We start from the raw sequence: 16,002 nt of genomic DNA, 5'->3' as shown, positions 1-16,002 counted from the left end.
ATTATGCTTGCCATCATATTATCCTTAGCTGCCTTCTTTGCTTGATTCAATTTTCTAGTAAGTTCCTTCAATTTCTCCTTACTTCCACAGCCATTTCTAACTCTATTTCTTTCCAGTCTGCACCTCCTTCTTAGTCTCTTTACTTCTCTATTATAATAAGGTGGGTCTTTACGATTCCTTACCACCCTTAATGGTACAAACCTGTTTTCGCATTCCTCAACAATTTCTTTAAACCCATCCCAGAGTCTGTTTACATTTATATTTACCGTTTTCCACCGATCATAGCTACTTTTTAGAAACTGCCTCATGCCTGCTTTATCAGCCATGTGGTACTGCCTAACAGTCCTACTTTTAAGACCTTCCTTTCTATCACATTTATTTTTAACTACCACAAAAACAGCTTCATGATCACTAATACCATCTATTACTTCAGTTTCCCTATAGAGCTCATCTGGTTTTATCAGCACGACATCCAGGATATTTTTCCCTCTGGTTGGTTCCATCACTTTCTGAATCAGCTGTCCTTCCCATATTAACTTATTTGCCATTTGTTGGTCATGCTTTCTGTCGTTCGCATTTCCTTCCCAATTGACATCTGGCAAATTCAGATCTCCCGCTACAATCACATTTCTTTCCATGTCGTTTCCCACATAGCTGACTATCCTATCAAATAATTCCGAATCCGCGTCAGTGCTACCCTTTCCCGATCTGTACACTCCAAATATATCAAGTTGCCTATTATCTTTAGAAATGAGCCTTACACCTAGAATTTCATGTGTCTCATCTTTAACTTTTTCGTAGCTTACAAATTCTTCTTTCACCAGAATGAACACTCCGCCTCCCACCCTTCCTATCCCCTTCTGAACAAGTTACAAATATTTATAGGCAACCAGTTGAAAACATTGAAAAGATTAACACAATCATCTTCATATTATAAGAGTTTACTAAAAACAGCTTTGTCCAGTCTGTCTGACCGTACCACTGGACCGATTTGCATCATTTCTGTTTTATTCTCTCCAGAATTACCAGCCGGTGAATCATCAGGCAAATAGATTTTTAAGTTCAGTCACCTTTGAGTAATCCTAAAATCAAATCACTAAATGATCACTCCAATAATTGCAGGCGAAGGCTTACCCTAACCCACAATACATTCTGTACTGAACAGGTTGCTAAATGATTAACACTTTCATTAATATTCTGATGCATGTGATTTTCACCCTCAGTATTGTCATTGCACACAGCCATGTCTGACCACTAACTGTCAAGCCAAAGCTTACACACTTCCACTGATCACAGATCTCTTCTACATACTCTTTGATTCTCTAACCTTTAACAGCTTCTAAATATACTCAATAGATGGCAGAACATTCCTAACAACTTACATGCTGCTAAGAGGAAGAAAATCTATGTACAAACAGACGGGAAGGTATAAGACCAACTTCAACATGAAAATTAAAATCCCCAGCCTGTTTCCAGGCATTCGACCGGGTCAGGAATGAAATGAAGCCCCCATCTAGCGGCGACGATAAGAAATGTGCTGGCTGCCAAAGCCTGTTACACTCCTCTGGGGCAATGATTAATGATAGATGAAATTATATTGGAGAGTATTGCTGGAATGAAAGACGACAGGAAAAACTGGAGTAAGTGGAGAAAAACCTATCCTGCCTCCACTTTGTCCAGCACAAATCTTACATTAAGTGACCAGGATTTGAACCATGAAACCCAGCGGTGAGAGGTCAGTGCGCTGTCGCCTGAATCATGGAGGCTCTAACTAGATACATGTTTAATTACAATAATAATATTATTTGCTTTACGTCCCACTAAAAAAATTTTATTGGTTTTCGGAGATGCCGAGGTGCCAGAATTTAGTCCCAGAGGAGATCTTTTATGTGCCAGTAAATCTACCGACATGAGGCTGACATATTTGAGCCCCTTCAAATACCACCAGACTGAGTCAGAATCGAACCTGTCAAGTTGGCGTCAAAAGACCAGCGCCTCAACCATCTGAGCCACTCAGCCCGGCGTGTAATTACAGTATTACATTTTCAATGGTTACTTTCCCAAAATCTCCTGTCCTATCTACAAGGTTAAGGACTTGTCTCATGTGCCCAAGTACACAGGAATGAATCCTGCTATGTGCTAACATAAGCAGCTTTACAAGCACTTAAAAGAATTTATTACAGGAAAATATTGGATTTTAAGACAACAGGAGTTAAATGGACATCAAATACATATTAACATTATTACTACAGTATCTTCATAACATGGATTGTATCATTACTTACGTTGTGAGAACAATGAGATAATTTTAAGGTAGGCCTAATTAACTTATGGAAAAAATCCTGATGGAATCCTATTTGTTACACAGAAAACAAAGATGAGAATTAAAGAATTAAGCATATCATGGTTATGTCTGGGAAATTTTTACTTAGTCTTGTAAATATTTGTGTGCTGGGCTGGTACATATATCAAACAGTTGAATGTTAATAAATACGGTGTTTGAAGATACATTCCCAATATTGGTCCTCCGGTCATGGTCTCATTCTGACTGAATGAGACAGCTCTGGGGCCAGACATGACACGAGCTCTAACAGAGACAACAGCAAACTTGCAATTAAAAGACAATACATATTAACATTATTACTACAATATCTTCATAACATGGATTGTATCATTACTTAAATTGTGAGAACAGCCATAAAGAAAATGGCCACATTTGGCACATTTAAATAGTCCCACTTTAATTCTTCAATATAGGACCTAAGTAAGAAAACTTCTAGGACTGCGTTGGTGGGTCCCTAGCAAACATAAAGAAAGAATGTCTCTTCCCTACTACTTCAGTACGGTATTGAAATAGACCTACGTCATTTTCATATATATCTTTACTGTTTCCAAAATATGAGTGACGGTATACGTAATCAAATCGCTACCTAAGGCAGGCGTACAATGAATGATATGAAATCAGAATGACCCTTCGTAGTTCAATATATTGCTTTTCAGGGGCTTGCTAAGACCAACAGAAATTGAAAGGATGTCAAATCTTGATGTTCGACTCCTTAGCCTGTATAATTTAAGCCTCTACACAAGTTTACTAAAAAAAGAAATGAAAAGTAACTTTCTTTTTTAGACCAATCAACCATGTAACAAACCTTACCTTCATCGAGATCTTGCATTTCATGTCCTCCTCCTGAGATGCCGGTATCTGTGGGCCCTCGACAACATCACTCCGATAATAAGCAAAGAATGGTTTCCCAAAAGTAAATGATGCATAAGCAGAACGCGATGAATTAACGCTACGAAATGAGATTTTATCCGCCTCTGGTTCCACATACAATTCATCTCCAATGCGAGATAATGCATGGATAGCACGAGCCAGCACTAAAAACATACAAAACAGCAAAATTTAAAGAATGACTCAAACATTGACGAAAGCTTTATTATGTCTTCATAAGACATTTATTAGTAAAACATTCAACATACGAAATCTAATATGCTGCAATTTCTAACTTGAATGCGATTTATGTACGATAGCTTCTGGTACAGAATACGAGTTATGTATTACCTTTTACATTAGCACCAGGTATCGTGCACTTCATTTCATGAAACACTGTCTACAAATGCATTATCAAATAACAGTCTCCTTCAGGCCAGTCCATAACCTAAAAAGCCACACATACGCACGTTTCGAGAACGTCAATAGCGTCCCACCTTGAAAACGTCAGCAATAAACATATTACTATGAATCTTAAACAAAACAAAACAGTACACCGAGTGACATTAGCAAAATAAACAGATACTGTGACTTAAAAACCAGAAACTCGGGCGCGGGAATACAAATAAACTTTCCAACTTCACACACTGTAGTCACAGAATATTTATTTGACAGACGTGGACTTCTGTAGCAGAGAGTACATAACATAATTCAAGTAATCTACTGTATCTACTTTATAGGTATAAATTTCAGTTTGTTCATACTATAGTGATTATATAATCGTTGTTGAATCCATCGTTGACGAGTTCGTTTTTTTATTCAATTTCTGCAGTTTTGCCAAAATAACAGAGCGAGCGGCTGCGCGGTTTGTGTCACTTAAGCTAAATAAATGAAATGGTGTACCGGTATGGCTTTTAGTGTCGGGAGTGTCCGAGGACATGTTCGGCTCGCCAGGTGCAGGTCTTTCGATTTGACTCCCGTAGGCGACCTGCGCGTCGTGATGAGGATGAAATGCTGATGAAGACAACACACACACACCCAGCCCCCGTGCCAGCGAAATTAACCAGTGAGGGTCGGGAATCGAACCCGGGACCTCTGTGACCAAAGGCCAGCACACTAACCATTTAGCCATGGAGCCAGACGTCACTTTAGCTAACAGCTTGAATTCGGAAGAAAATGGGTTCAAACCCCACTGTTGGTGGCCCTGAGATCTTTTACATGCCAACATCGTACAACATAGAGTGTCAGATGGACTTTTTTTCGCCCTTCAAAAATCCGATTATGTCTGCCGGGTTTGAACCCGCTATCTTGGAATCCGGGGGCCGACGCTCTACCACTGATCCACAGAGAAAGATGTTTTCTGTGGTAATGCTAAGCAAATAACAAATGCTGGGGCTGTACCTTAATTAAGGCCATGGTCGGGTCCTTCCCACTCCTAGCCTTTTCCTATCCCATTGTCGTCATAGTTGTCTATGTCAATATGCAAGGCCGGGAAATGCTGTGCAGCGACAGTTTAACAATGGAGTTTAGAGCTCTGCCACCAAGATCATGCTTTACCCCCCTATATATGAGGGGACTATATGAATTTATTCTAGAGGTGAGAGAATGTACTGATTATTTGTATGCCTATTTACAACTTCCAGGTTTCTCGGCTATGTCTATAGCTCACCAAAAGATCATAAACAAGCAGTCGTTCGTAAAACTTCAGTACTTCTCTGGTGAGAAGCTTATTATGATGCTGCAAAACAGTTTCATCCCTGCTCGTGCGATAAAAGGCCAAGTTGTCCAAGAGCGGTTCCTAGAATTTTGCAAAAGAAGAATCAGAAGCTCATAAAGTTTAAGAGTCATTGCATTTGTCACGCAACATTGTCTGAAAAAACATGTCTTTTAATACAATTGTACAATTTGTCAGTAACTTCCGAGGCAAATAGGATCTGCTGGACGGATGTGAATTGCGTAACTTGCTCTAGTTTTTTAGGGTATCTCAGCCCTCCGCAATCTTGAAAATGTAGCAGGCTGAGGACCAGGCTTTCCTTACAGGAAGAAAAATATGTTGTAAACAACCTTCGCAGCTAGTATTTTCCAGCAAAAAAGTGGCTTTAATACTACCTTGTTGGGTTTCATTTTGAAGTACAGACATCTGCTTGTTCATGTCAGAGTTGTCAGTTTTGTGTTTGTACAGTTTATTCTGAAGTTATGAAGTTTTCTTCGTAACTCTAATAATGGCGCCTCACTTAACAGGCTCTTTCGAAGAGACTTTCTAACTACTGGCCTCAAATCTGTGAAAATTGTGTTCCTATATGTCTACAGTTTGCCTCATCTTCACAGATAGGGGTAAAATTGCAAGCAGTTTTTTGAGACACACATTTTCTTTTGGATAAAACGGTGCCGATATGCTGTGGTGCAGCGGACTGCGTCTGCAGCAGCAATTCAAGTGGCAGTTGGCTCCACAGTGACACAACAAACTGTTCTAAACCAGTTACTTGAAGGACAGCTCCGAGCCGTGCATTCGACTTACCCCAAACCACCGCAGTATGTGACTTCAGTGGTGTCAAGTGAGAGCTCATTGGAGGATGGAGTGGTGGTCTGTTGTGTTTTCTAATGAAAGCTGGTTCTGCCTTAGTGCCAGTGATGGCCATGTGTTGGTTAGAAGGAGGCCAGGTGAGCGCCCGCATTCCACCTGCTGCAGCGACAACACAGTAGACCTGCACCGGGAGTTCTGGTCTGTACTATGACAGCAGGAGCACTCTCGTGGTTATCCCACGCACCCTGAATGCAGATGTGTATGTCCGTCTGGTGATTCGACTTGTTGTGCTACCATTCATGAACAGCATTCCCGGTGGTGCTTTCCAACAGGATAATGCACTCCCCATGCCACTGTTGTAACCCAACGTGCTCTACAGAGTGTCAACATGGGGCCGAAGCCTGGTTGATCGCCCGATCTGTCCCCAATCGAGCACGTACGGGACATCATTGGACGACAACTCCAGCATCATCCACAACCGGCATTAACTGTCCCTGTATTGACCGACCAAGTGCAACAGGCATGGAACTCCATCCCACAAGCTGACATCCGGCACCTGTACGACACAATGCATGCACGTTTGCATTATTAACGGACCAGCATGACTCATTTGCAGTGGCTTTTTTCACGCGGATATTAACTTGTAGTCTTGTACCTTTAAACGATTCAATATGTTACCTCGACAAATATATTGACAAAGTTTCCATAATCTATGTTCCTTATTTTATGGTGTTTGGATATTTTTTCTGCCATTGTATATGTTTGTATTTGTAGTTTTAACGCTGGAGTTTAACCCCCTGTTTTGTTTACGACGACACTATGTCCTCCTAATTCCAATTTTTATGATGAATAGCTGAAGATGACTGCTATGTACAATCGAAACTAGTACTATTTTAGAGTAAAACTGTGTATTGATTAGGTGGAGAATGAACTTAAGTTTTGTAAAAAGTAAGTCATATCCATCCATACGGGCCTAACAATGAAATTTATTGCTTATAATCCTGTGATAATTTGTATCAATCAGAAAGTTGCCCACAATTGTTATCAGACAACCGAGGACTTCAAAGACGCTGTTCGGTATGCATTTGCTTCCATCGCGCCAGCAATGCTGCGGAGAATTTCCCATCGCTCCAGGCGAATAATACAGTGTCATGAAAATGATGGTGTGCACACACACACAGCTTGGAGTAAATGGTGGTTACCTGCCGTATTTACCTGTACACTCTCCTCTCGTCATATACATGCTCGGGGGCGTAACATTTGGGCCTGCAATACAGGTGGGCCCCCGCAGATTACTCGCCAAGAAAAATATATATGTACAGTAGTCTCGATTATCCGACCTAAACGGGACCTGGAGTACGTCGGATCACCGAAAATGTCGGATAATGCAGAATAACTTTGAAAATGAACTAAAACAAACAGGAAGGCTATAAGGTACTGTATTACTAAAACAACAGCGTGTTTTACGGTACAGTAGAAGTCCGATAGTCCGGCACGTTCGGGACCGGCCTGGTGCCGGATTACCAAAAATGCCGGACTATTGGGCCGTACTTCTTACTACGATATCGGTTAAGGCGTACAGCGAAAACAGCTGTAACACAGCGTTTTGCAGTACAATGTTGATCAGCAGATTCATTAGTTTAATAACACACTCCTCTTTTCAAACGTGTTGTTTCTTATTGCCATTCCATAATAATGCCGGAGTTCATCGATGTTTTTATCTGTAAGTCTATCTTTAACATTTAGAGTCTTTCCATCTACAACTTCTCTTTTCCTTCTGTCCGCTTCAATTTTTGAAGGCATGTTCCCATTCGTTTTTGAACGTGGCCCATACATTCAATTTTTGAAATCTGTGTTTTTTAAATCATATGGTTGGCTTTCCAGTACTCAGTATAGCACACAGCCTTCTAGGCTGAATATTTATCAATCAATCAATCAATCAATCAATCAATCAATCAATCAATCAATCAATCAATCAATCAATCAATCAATCAATCAATCAATACTGATCTGCATTTACGGCAGTCGCCCAGGTGGCAGAATCCCTATCTGTTGCTTTCCTAGCCTTTTCCTAAATGATTTCAAAGAAATTGGAAATTTATTGAACATCTCCCTTGGTAAGTTATTCCAATCCCTAACTCCCCTTCCTATAAATGAATATTTGCCCCAGTTTGTCCTCTTGAATTCCAACTTTATCTTCATATTGTGATCTTTCCTACTTTTATAAACGCCATTCAAACTTATTCGTCTACTAATGTCATTCCACGCCATCTCTCCGCTGACAGCTCGGAACATACCACTTACAAGTAACTATTCTCATTGTAATAATACTTGAGACATACATACCACTTAGTCGAGCAGCTCTTCTTCTTTCTCTCAATTCTTCCCAACCCAAACATTGCAACATTTTTGTAACGCTACTCTTTTGTCGGAAATCACCCAGAACAAATCGAGCTGCTTTTCTTTGGATTTTTTCCAGTTCTTGAATCAGGTAATCCTGGTGAGGGTCCCATACACTGGAACCATACTCTAGTTGGGGTCTTACCAGAGACTTATATGCACTCTCCTTTACATCCTTACTACAACCCCTAAACACCCTCATAACCATGTGTAGAGATCGGTACCCTTTATTTACAATCCCATTTATGTGATTACCCCAGTGAAGATCTTTCCTTATAATAACACCTAGATACTTACAATGATCCCCAAAAGGAACTTTCACCCCATCAACGCAGTAATTAAAACTGAGAGGACTTTTCCTATTTGTGAAACTCACAACCTGACTCTTAGCCCCGTTTATCAACATACCATTGCCTGCTGTCCATCTCACAACATTTTCGAGGTCACGTTGCAGTTGCTCACAATCTTGTAACTTATTTATCACTCTGTAGAGAATAACATCATCCGCAAAAAGCCTTACCTCTGATTCCACTCCTTTACTCATATCATTTATATATATAAGAAAACATAAAGGTCCGATAACACTGCCCTGAGGAACTCCCCTCTCAACTATTACAGGGTCAGACAAAGCTTCACCTACTCTAACTCTCTGAGATCTATTTTCTAGAAATATAGCAACCCATTCAGTCACTCTTTTGTCTAGTCCAATTGCACTCATTTTTGCCAGTAGTCTCCCATGATCCACCCTATCAAATGCTTTAGACATGTCAATCGCGATACAGTCCATTTGACCTCCAGAATCCAAGATATCTGCTATATCTTGCTGGAATCCTACAAGTTGAGCTTCGGTGGAATAACCTTTCCTAAAACCGAATTGCCTTCTATCGAACCAGTTATTAATTTCACAAACATGTCTAATATAATCAGAAAGAATGCCTTCCCAAAGCTTACATACAATGCATGTCAAACTTACTGGCCTGTAATTTTCAGCTTTATGTCTATCACCCTTTCCTTTATACACAGGGGCTACTATAGCAACTCTCCATTCATCTGGTATAGCTCCTTTGACCAAACAATAATCAAATAAGTACTTCAGATATGGAACTATATCCCAACCCATTGTCTTTAGTATATCCCCAGAAATCTGATCAATTCCAGCCGCTTTTCTAGTTTTCAACTTTTGTATCTTATTGTAAATGTCATTGTTATCATATGTAAATTTTATTACTTCTTTGGCCTTAGTCTCTTCCTCTATCTCGACATCATCCTTGTAACCAACAATCTTTACGTACTGCTGACTGAATACTTCTGCCTTTTGAAGATCCTCACATACACACTCCCCTTGTTCATTAATTATTCCTGGAATGTCCTTCTTGGAACCTGTTTCTGCCTTAAAATACCTATACATACCCTTCCATTTTTCACTAAAATTTGTATGACTGCCAATTATGCTTGCCATCATATTATCCTTAGCTGCCTTCTTTGCTTGATTCAATTTTCTAGTAAGTTCCTTCAATTTCTCCTTACTTCCACAGCCATTTCTAACTCTATTTCTTTCCAGTCTGCACCTCCTTCTTAGTCTCTTTATTTCTCTATTATAATAAGGTGGGTCTTTACCATTCCTTACCACCCTTAAAGGTACAAACCTGTTTTCGCATTCCTCAACGATTTCTTTAAACCCATCCCAGAATCTGTTTACATTTTTATTTACCGTTTTCCACCGATCATACTTACTTTTTAGAAACTGCCTCATACCTGCTTTATCAGCCATATGGTACTGCCTAACAGTCCTACTTTTAAGACCTTCCTTTCTATCGCATTTATTTTTAACTACCACAAAAACAGCTTCATGATCACTAATACCATCTATTACTTCAGTTTCCCTATAGAGCTCATCTGGTTTTATCAGCACCACATCCAGGATATTTTTCCCTCTGGTTGGTTCCATCACTTTCTGAATCAGCTGTCCTTCCCATATTAACTTATTTGCCATTTGTTGGTCATGCTTCCTGTCGTTCGCATTTCCTTCCCAATTGACATCATTCTGGCAAATTCAGATCTCCCGCTACAATCACATTTCTTTCCATGTCGTTTCCCACATAGCTGACTATCCTATCAAATAATTCCGAATCCGCATCAGTGCTACCCTTTCCCGATCTGTACACTCCAAATATATCAAGTTGCCTATTATCTTTAGAAATGAGCCTTACACCTAGAATTTCATGTGTCTCATCTTTAACTTTTTCGTAGCTTACAAATTCTTCTTTCACCAGAATGAAAACTCCCCCTCCCACCTTTCCTATTCTATCTCTACGATACACACTCCAGTGCCGTGAGAAAATTTCTGCATCCATCATATCATTTCTCAGCCATGATTCAACTCCTATTACAATATCTGGTAAATATATATCTATTAAATTACTTAATTCTATTCCTTTCTTTACAATACTTCTACAGTTCAGCACTAACAATTTTATGTCATCCGTACTTGATTTCCAGTTCCCTGTTCCCTTATCACCGCTCCCTAGGCCATCCCGTTTCCCTGAATGTACCTCCCTATTACCCTAACAAACAAATTTCCTAACTTATACGTACCACTGCGGTTTAAATGAAGGCCATCCGAGCGCAGATCCCTATCTCCTACCCACCCATTAGGATCTAGAAATTTCACTCCCAGTTTCCCACATACCCACTCCATAGTCTCATTTAAATCCCCAATCACCCTCCAGTCAGTATCCCTCCTACACAGTATTCCACTAATAACAATCTCTGCTTTCTTAAACTTCACCCGTGCTGCATATACCAGATCCCACACATCTCCAACTATGTTGGTACTTATATCAGCTTGCCTTACATTGTTGGTACCAACGTGAAACACTACCACCTTCTCCTTCCCCTCCTCCCTCTCTTCTACTTTCCTCAACATCTGCCTCAACCTAATTCCTGGATAACATTCTACCCTGGTTCCCTTTCCTCCACACACTTTCCCCACGTGTCTAAACTTCACCCGTGCTGCATTTACCAGATCCCACACATCTCCAACTATGTTGGTACTTATATCAGCTTGGCTTACGTTGTTGGTACCAACGTAAAACACTACCACCTTCTCCTTCCCCTCCTCCCTCTCTTCTACTTTCCTCAACATTTACAGAGATACTGTAGAGATATTTAAGTAAGTCAATGTATAACAAATTGATTGTATCACATATATTTGCACTATTAACTTTGAAATAATAAAAAATACACTTCGATTGGTTTCGACAAATAATTCATCAAATTGTTCATGAGAGATCATTATTAAGAGATAATAACATTTTAAAAATCCTGGAATGGTGCCGGACCATCGGGCGTTCCGGACTGTTGGATGCCTGACTAATGGAATTCTGCTGTACTGTATTTATTGAAGTATCAATTCAATTGTACAGTATATGCAGTATTGTTTGCCTGCTGTCATTTCTTGATGGATACAGTACTTTTGTATCCATCTATTGGCACAGGCCAGAGTAAAGTGTAGCTTCCACCGAAGTCCCAGTCTCATCCATGGCTGTGACAATATGGAAGCTGCTGGGGTATGGGTGGTGCTGAGTAATGACATTCAGAGCACGACTAATGCAACTGAGTGTTATGAAAGGTGTTGCTCATAGGGTCAGTCATGCTGCAATAGCACTTTCTGACCCAGTGAGGAAAACAATGGCAATCTACCTCACTCCTCATCTTGCCTAGTACGCCTCATTTTGGTGCTGCCATTGGTTTTTGGGGTTTCCTTATAACCGCATAACCTTTGGTGGTGCTATTTGAGGATCCAACCAGCCTCTGGGCTGATGACCTAACAGACAGATGCAGTATTGAACGAAAACATTCCAAATGTCTTACGAAAAGAAACTTGTCAACAATGTCTGACTGCCTGCTGATTCACATTTCCTTGCTGCGAGATCCCACCATCGACGAAAAATCAACACCTCCATTGGGCTTGCTTCCAGTTGTTGCTCAACATAGTTTAATGCCATTTCTAATGCACTTAATCCTTCACTGTGAGTCATTGTTTTCTTCTTTTATTCTGCAATGCCTCGTTCTTCTCCTCCATCATCCTCAGTTTTGGTAGCATTCACAAAGTCAATAATATCAGGGCCAGTTAGTTCAAACAGCTGATCTTGTGCACACCACTTACATCTTGAGTTGTAGCATCCTCACAGCCAGGAATGCAATTCAGTAAAGGAACAATGTTTTCCATGTCTTCTTGTACGACCTCCTCTCGATGTTCAACCCCAGTTGACAATATGAAACCAATTAAAGTTACATACAAACACTTAAGTTGTTCATGGTTAGCAGCTCAGCCGTTAAACCATGGAGGCAGTCAAATAAAACCTGTTAAACATTTATTTTTAATAATTTTACAATAACGAACAATCCCTTTGTTCATATAACTTGACAATATATTGTATTACTTCTGCCTGCTGTAATGGTCTGGCTCCATGGCTAAATGGTTAGTGTGCTGGCCTTTGGTAACAGGGGTCCCAGGTTCGATTCTGGCAGGGTTGAGAATTTTAAGCATAATTGGTTAATTCCCTTGGCATGGGGACTGGGTTTATGTGCTGTCTTCATCATCATTTCAACCTCATCACGACGCGCAGGTTGCCTACAGGCATCGAATCAAAAGACCTGCACAGGCCTCTCTGGAGACCACAGATTATTATTATTATTATTATTATTATTATTATTATTATTATTATTATTATTACCTGCTGTAATTAAATTTATATAAAGTTACTTGTAGGTTTTTACATTGTGTTTGAGGGGGCTTGAATTTTTATTTTGGCAGAAGGGCCCTTATCACATTTGTTACCCCCCTGTACATGTTGAAAGAATACTTCGCAGGGATGTCTCCAAAGTTGGGGGTGGGGGTTCACTATTAGACCTATCTGTATCGGTGCAATCAAAACAAACAGCTGAAGTAATACCATCTAGCAGAGGTCCTCAAATACATCAGCCTCATGTCCGTAGATTTACTGGCACGTAAAAACACTCCTGCGGGATAAAATTCCAGCACCTCAATTAGTCACTGGTGTTGTTGAGGAGAGAGCCTATCTTTTTAAAAAATGTGAAGATTGTTTCTGTGTTTCCATGTTTGTCTTATCTCCTATTTCTGTTCTCCCCCTCCCGACACTGACGTGCGATTGTGCTCTTGTTCCTATCTCTCTATATATGACTTAACTTGAATATCTGAGGATAGTTTTCTTCAAATTTCAAAGGAAGATAAGCCTTGGCCAATCCAAATGCTATAGCAATAAACTAATGCATTCCAAACATTTTTTGTAAAAATTTTGTTCATTTTGAGTCAGCAGTTGAAGAGGTATCTCTTGGTATCATAATTTTATAATCCCTTTTGTGATAATGGAAACTGTAATACAGAGCCTGAACAGATTTCAATGATTTCATTTTAAACCGTACATTACGTGGGTGCTCAGAAAAATAATAGTGTAGGATAAGAAGAAACATAGACATAAAATGAATGAATGAATGAATGAATGAATGAATGAATGAATGAGTGATGAATGAATAAAGATGATTGCAGGTGGTAAAAGACTAGTGCACTGACCTGTCATTGTGTTTAATCCTGTTCTATCCTATCTATGTCTCCATCGACGGAATAAGCCCTCAAGTAGAAAACTCCTTTCCTTACCTTGGCAGCATCCTTTTATCAAGTGCAAATATAGATTTGGAAATCCAATTTAGATTCAACCGTACTGGAGCATCCTTTGTCAAACTACGACCCAAAGTATTTGACAATCGTGATGTAAATGTTGCAACAAAGATCCTCGTATACAATTCATTTGTAGTTCCCAGCTTACTATATGGATCTGAATCCTGGACATGCTACAGATGACATATTAACCTTTAGAATACCAGAGAGCGCAAAAGCGTTCCTCGGCGAGCGAGCGAAAATTGCCAGGAACGCAATAGCGCTCCTTATGCAAGCACATTTGTATTTGCTTGTAGTTCTTAGTTTCCGGACATATAGCAGCACAATGCAGGTGATCTAGACTCTTCGGAAATTGTAGTTTCTAAATCTACCACAACTATCGCGCCAATCGCTTTATTTACGGAGATATGATTTTATCAAAGCGACCTATATTCTGTACACCGTAAAAGTTTGTGAGTAGGAAAATGGTCGCAGCTGGCGCGCGCGATGTGTTCGAGAATGATGATGATTTAGCTGAATATATTAACAGACTCTGTGCCAATGACGACTATATTGAGTCTGATGAAGATGTAGCTATATCAGGGTCATGTAATAATGATGTAGGTGATGTTATTTCAGAGACAGGAAGTGAGTGTAGCGATGACATTCCACAGTACAATAAACCTGGTCGTATTGTCATTAGTGAAAGTGACAGTGATGCTGATTCGGAAAGTGACGGAAATGAAGACAGTGTAGGCCGTGATGCAGGCGGTAATGACAACAATGCCTACATGTATAACACAGTGTTCAGTGAAGTTTCAGTTGGAAATGACACACGGTTCGAGCCCTCCCCGCTGTATCTTGAAACACCCGGTCATAAAATATTTTTAAAATTAGAAACTTTAGTGCTTGGGTTATTGAAATTTTGCAAATAGTGAACCAAGAGCATGTATCTGCAGACAATAATATTTTTCAGTGCATATTTTTAATTTTGATATGTGTTTCTTTATCTCAATTATGACTTTTCAATTTTCATTTTGATAATTGTTAAACTAATATTTTTTTAATGTGTTATAGCGATAATATAACATAGCTTGTGAATTTAAAAACATGCAAAGAACCTCCTTTTCTATGATAAGTTAAAATGTTGGAGGCATATCTTCAATAATAAGTAAGTTATAATGATTTTACTGAAACATTGCAATTTCTTAAAAATAAGCCTGGTATTCTTCGCATACACCACCTATAAGCGACTGGTACTAAAAGGGTTTAAAAGTTTGAACAATGTCACCAGCGATGTTTAAGGAGAATTTTGCATATAACACAGCAAGATAAACTCACAAATGTCAGGGTACTTGAAGAGGCACAGATCACTAGTGTGACAGCCATGGTTTTAAGACGTCAGCTATAATGGACACGGCATGTAATCCGCATGCCTGATAATTGCATTCCCAAGCAACTGTTTTACTCTGAGTTAACAGCGGGTAAGGGCTGTTTGGGAGGTTAGAGCAAGCTTTTTAAGGATGTAATTAAGGCTAACATGAAGATTTGCCATATTGATGTTAACAACGGGGAGACCTTAGCCGTCAACCGTTCATCCTGGAGATCATTAGTTCATCACGGCACACTACTTTTTTAAGAAAAGCATAGGCGAATGATAACACGCAACGCAGAGAAGAGAAATGAGCGAAATAGGAGAACAATGGCTGCTCCACCTGGTACTATCCGCTATCTCTGTGGCAAAATGTGTGCCTCCCGTGTTGGGCTGTACAGTCACCTACGGACTCTCAGATGAAGAGGAGTTCTGTTTGGAAGACCAACCTACAAGTTTTTGGTAAGGTACGGGTGTATTCTGCCCGAAGGCAGGTCCGAACCTCCGCAGAGGTGTGCCTAAGCCGGGGTTTACATAAGGTAGGGTGGTCAGTTCCTTTCCACTCCTCCATTCCCTTACCCCCCCACCAACAGCGCATGGCAACCCATCCAAATCTTGATCACGCCCAATGTTGCTTAACTTCGGAGATCTCACAGCATCTGGTGTTTCAACACGGTTTTGGGGGTTTGCAATAGTATTGCATTTCTATATCGTCTCCACTATGGCAAACTAGTGGAAGTGACGAACTAGGGAATCTGTAGTACTAAAGTTTTGGTCTAGATTTTATTATTTAAATGTCTATACTCTGACGAAGT

At 39.9% G+C, this 16,002-nt stretch overlaps 1 protein-coding gene across 1 annotated transcript in view; it reads right to left on the bottom strand.

The window, feature by feature from the left end:
• Positions 1 to 3,841, bottom strand: part of Rad9 (cell cycle checkpoint control protein Rad9) — a 30,253-nt gene extending 26,412 nt beyond the window's left edge. The window contains exons 1-2 of the mRNA XM_067158782.2: positions 3,563 to 3,841; positions 3,155 to 3,378 (exon numbers count right to left, since the gene is read on the bottom strand). Coding sequence (XP_067014883.1) covers positions 3,155 to 3,378; positions 3,563 to 3,596 — 258 coding nt within the window. The 5' untranslated portion in view covers positions 3,597 to 3,841. The remainder of the gene's footprint in view (positions 1 to 3,154; positions 3,379 to 3,562) is intronic.
• Between the last annotated feature and the right edge of the window lie 12,161 nt (positions 3,842 to 16,002).

Source organism: Anabrus simplex, chromosome X (genome assembly GCF_040414725.1).
Source record: "Anabrus simplex isolate iqAnaSimp1 chromosome X, ASM4041472v1, whole genome shotgun sequence".
NCBI classification, from domain to species: Eukaryota; Metazoa; Arthropoda; class Insecta; order Orthoptera; family Tettigoniidae; genus Anabrus; species Anabrus simplex.
Note: the sequence above shows the minus strand (reverse complement) of the source record. Positions and strands in the feature narration are given on the sequence as shown.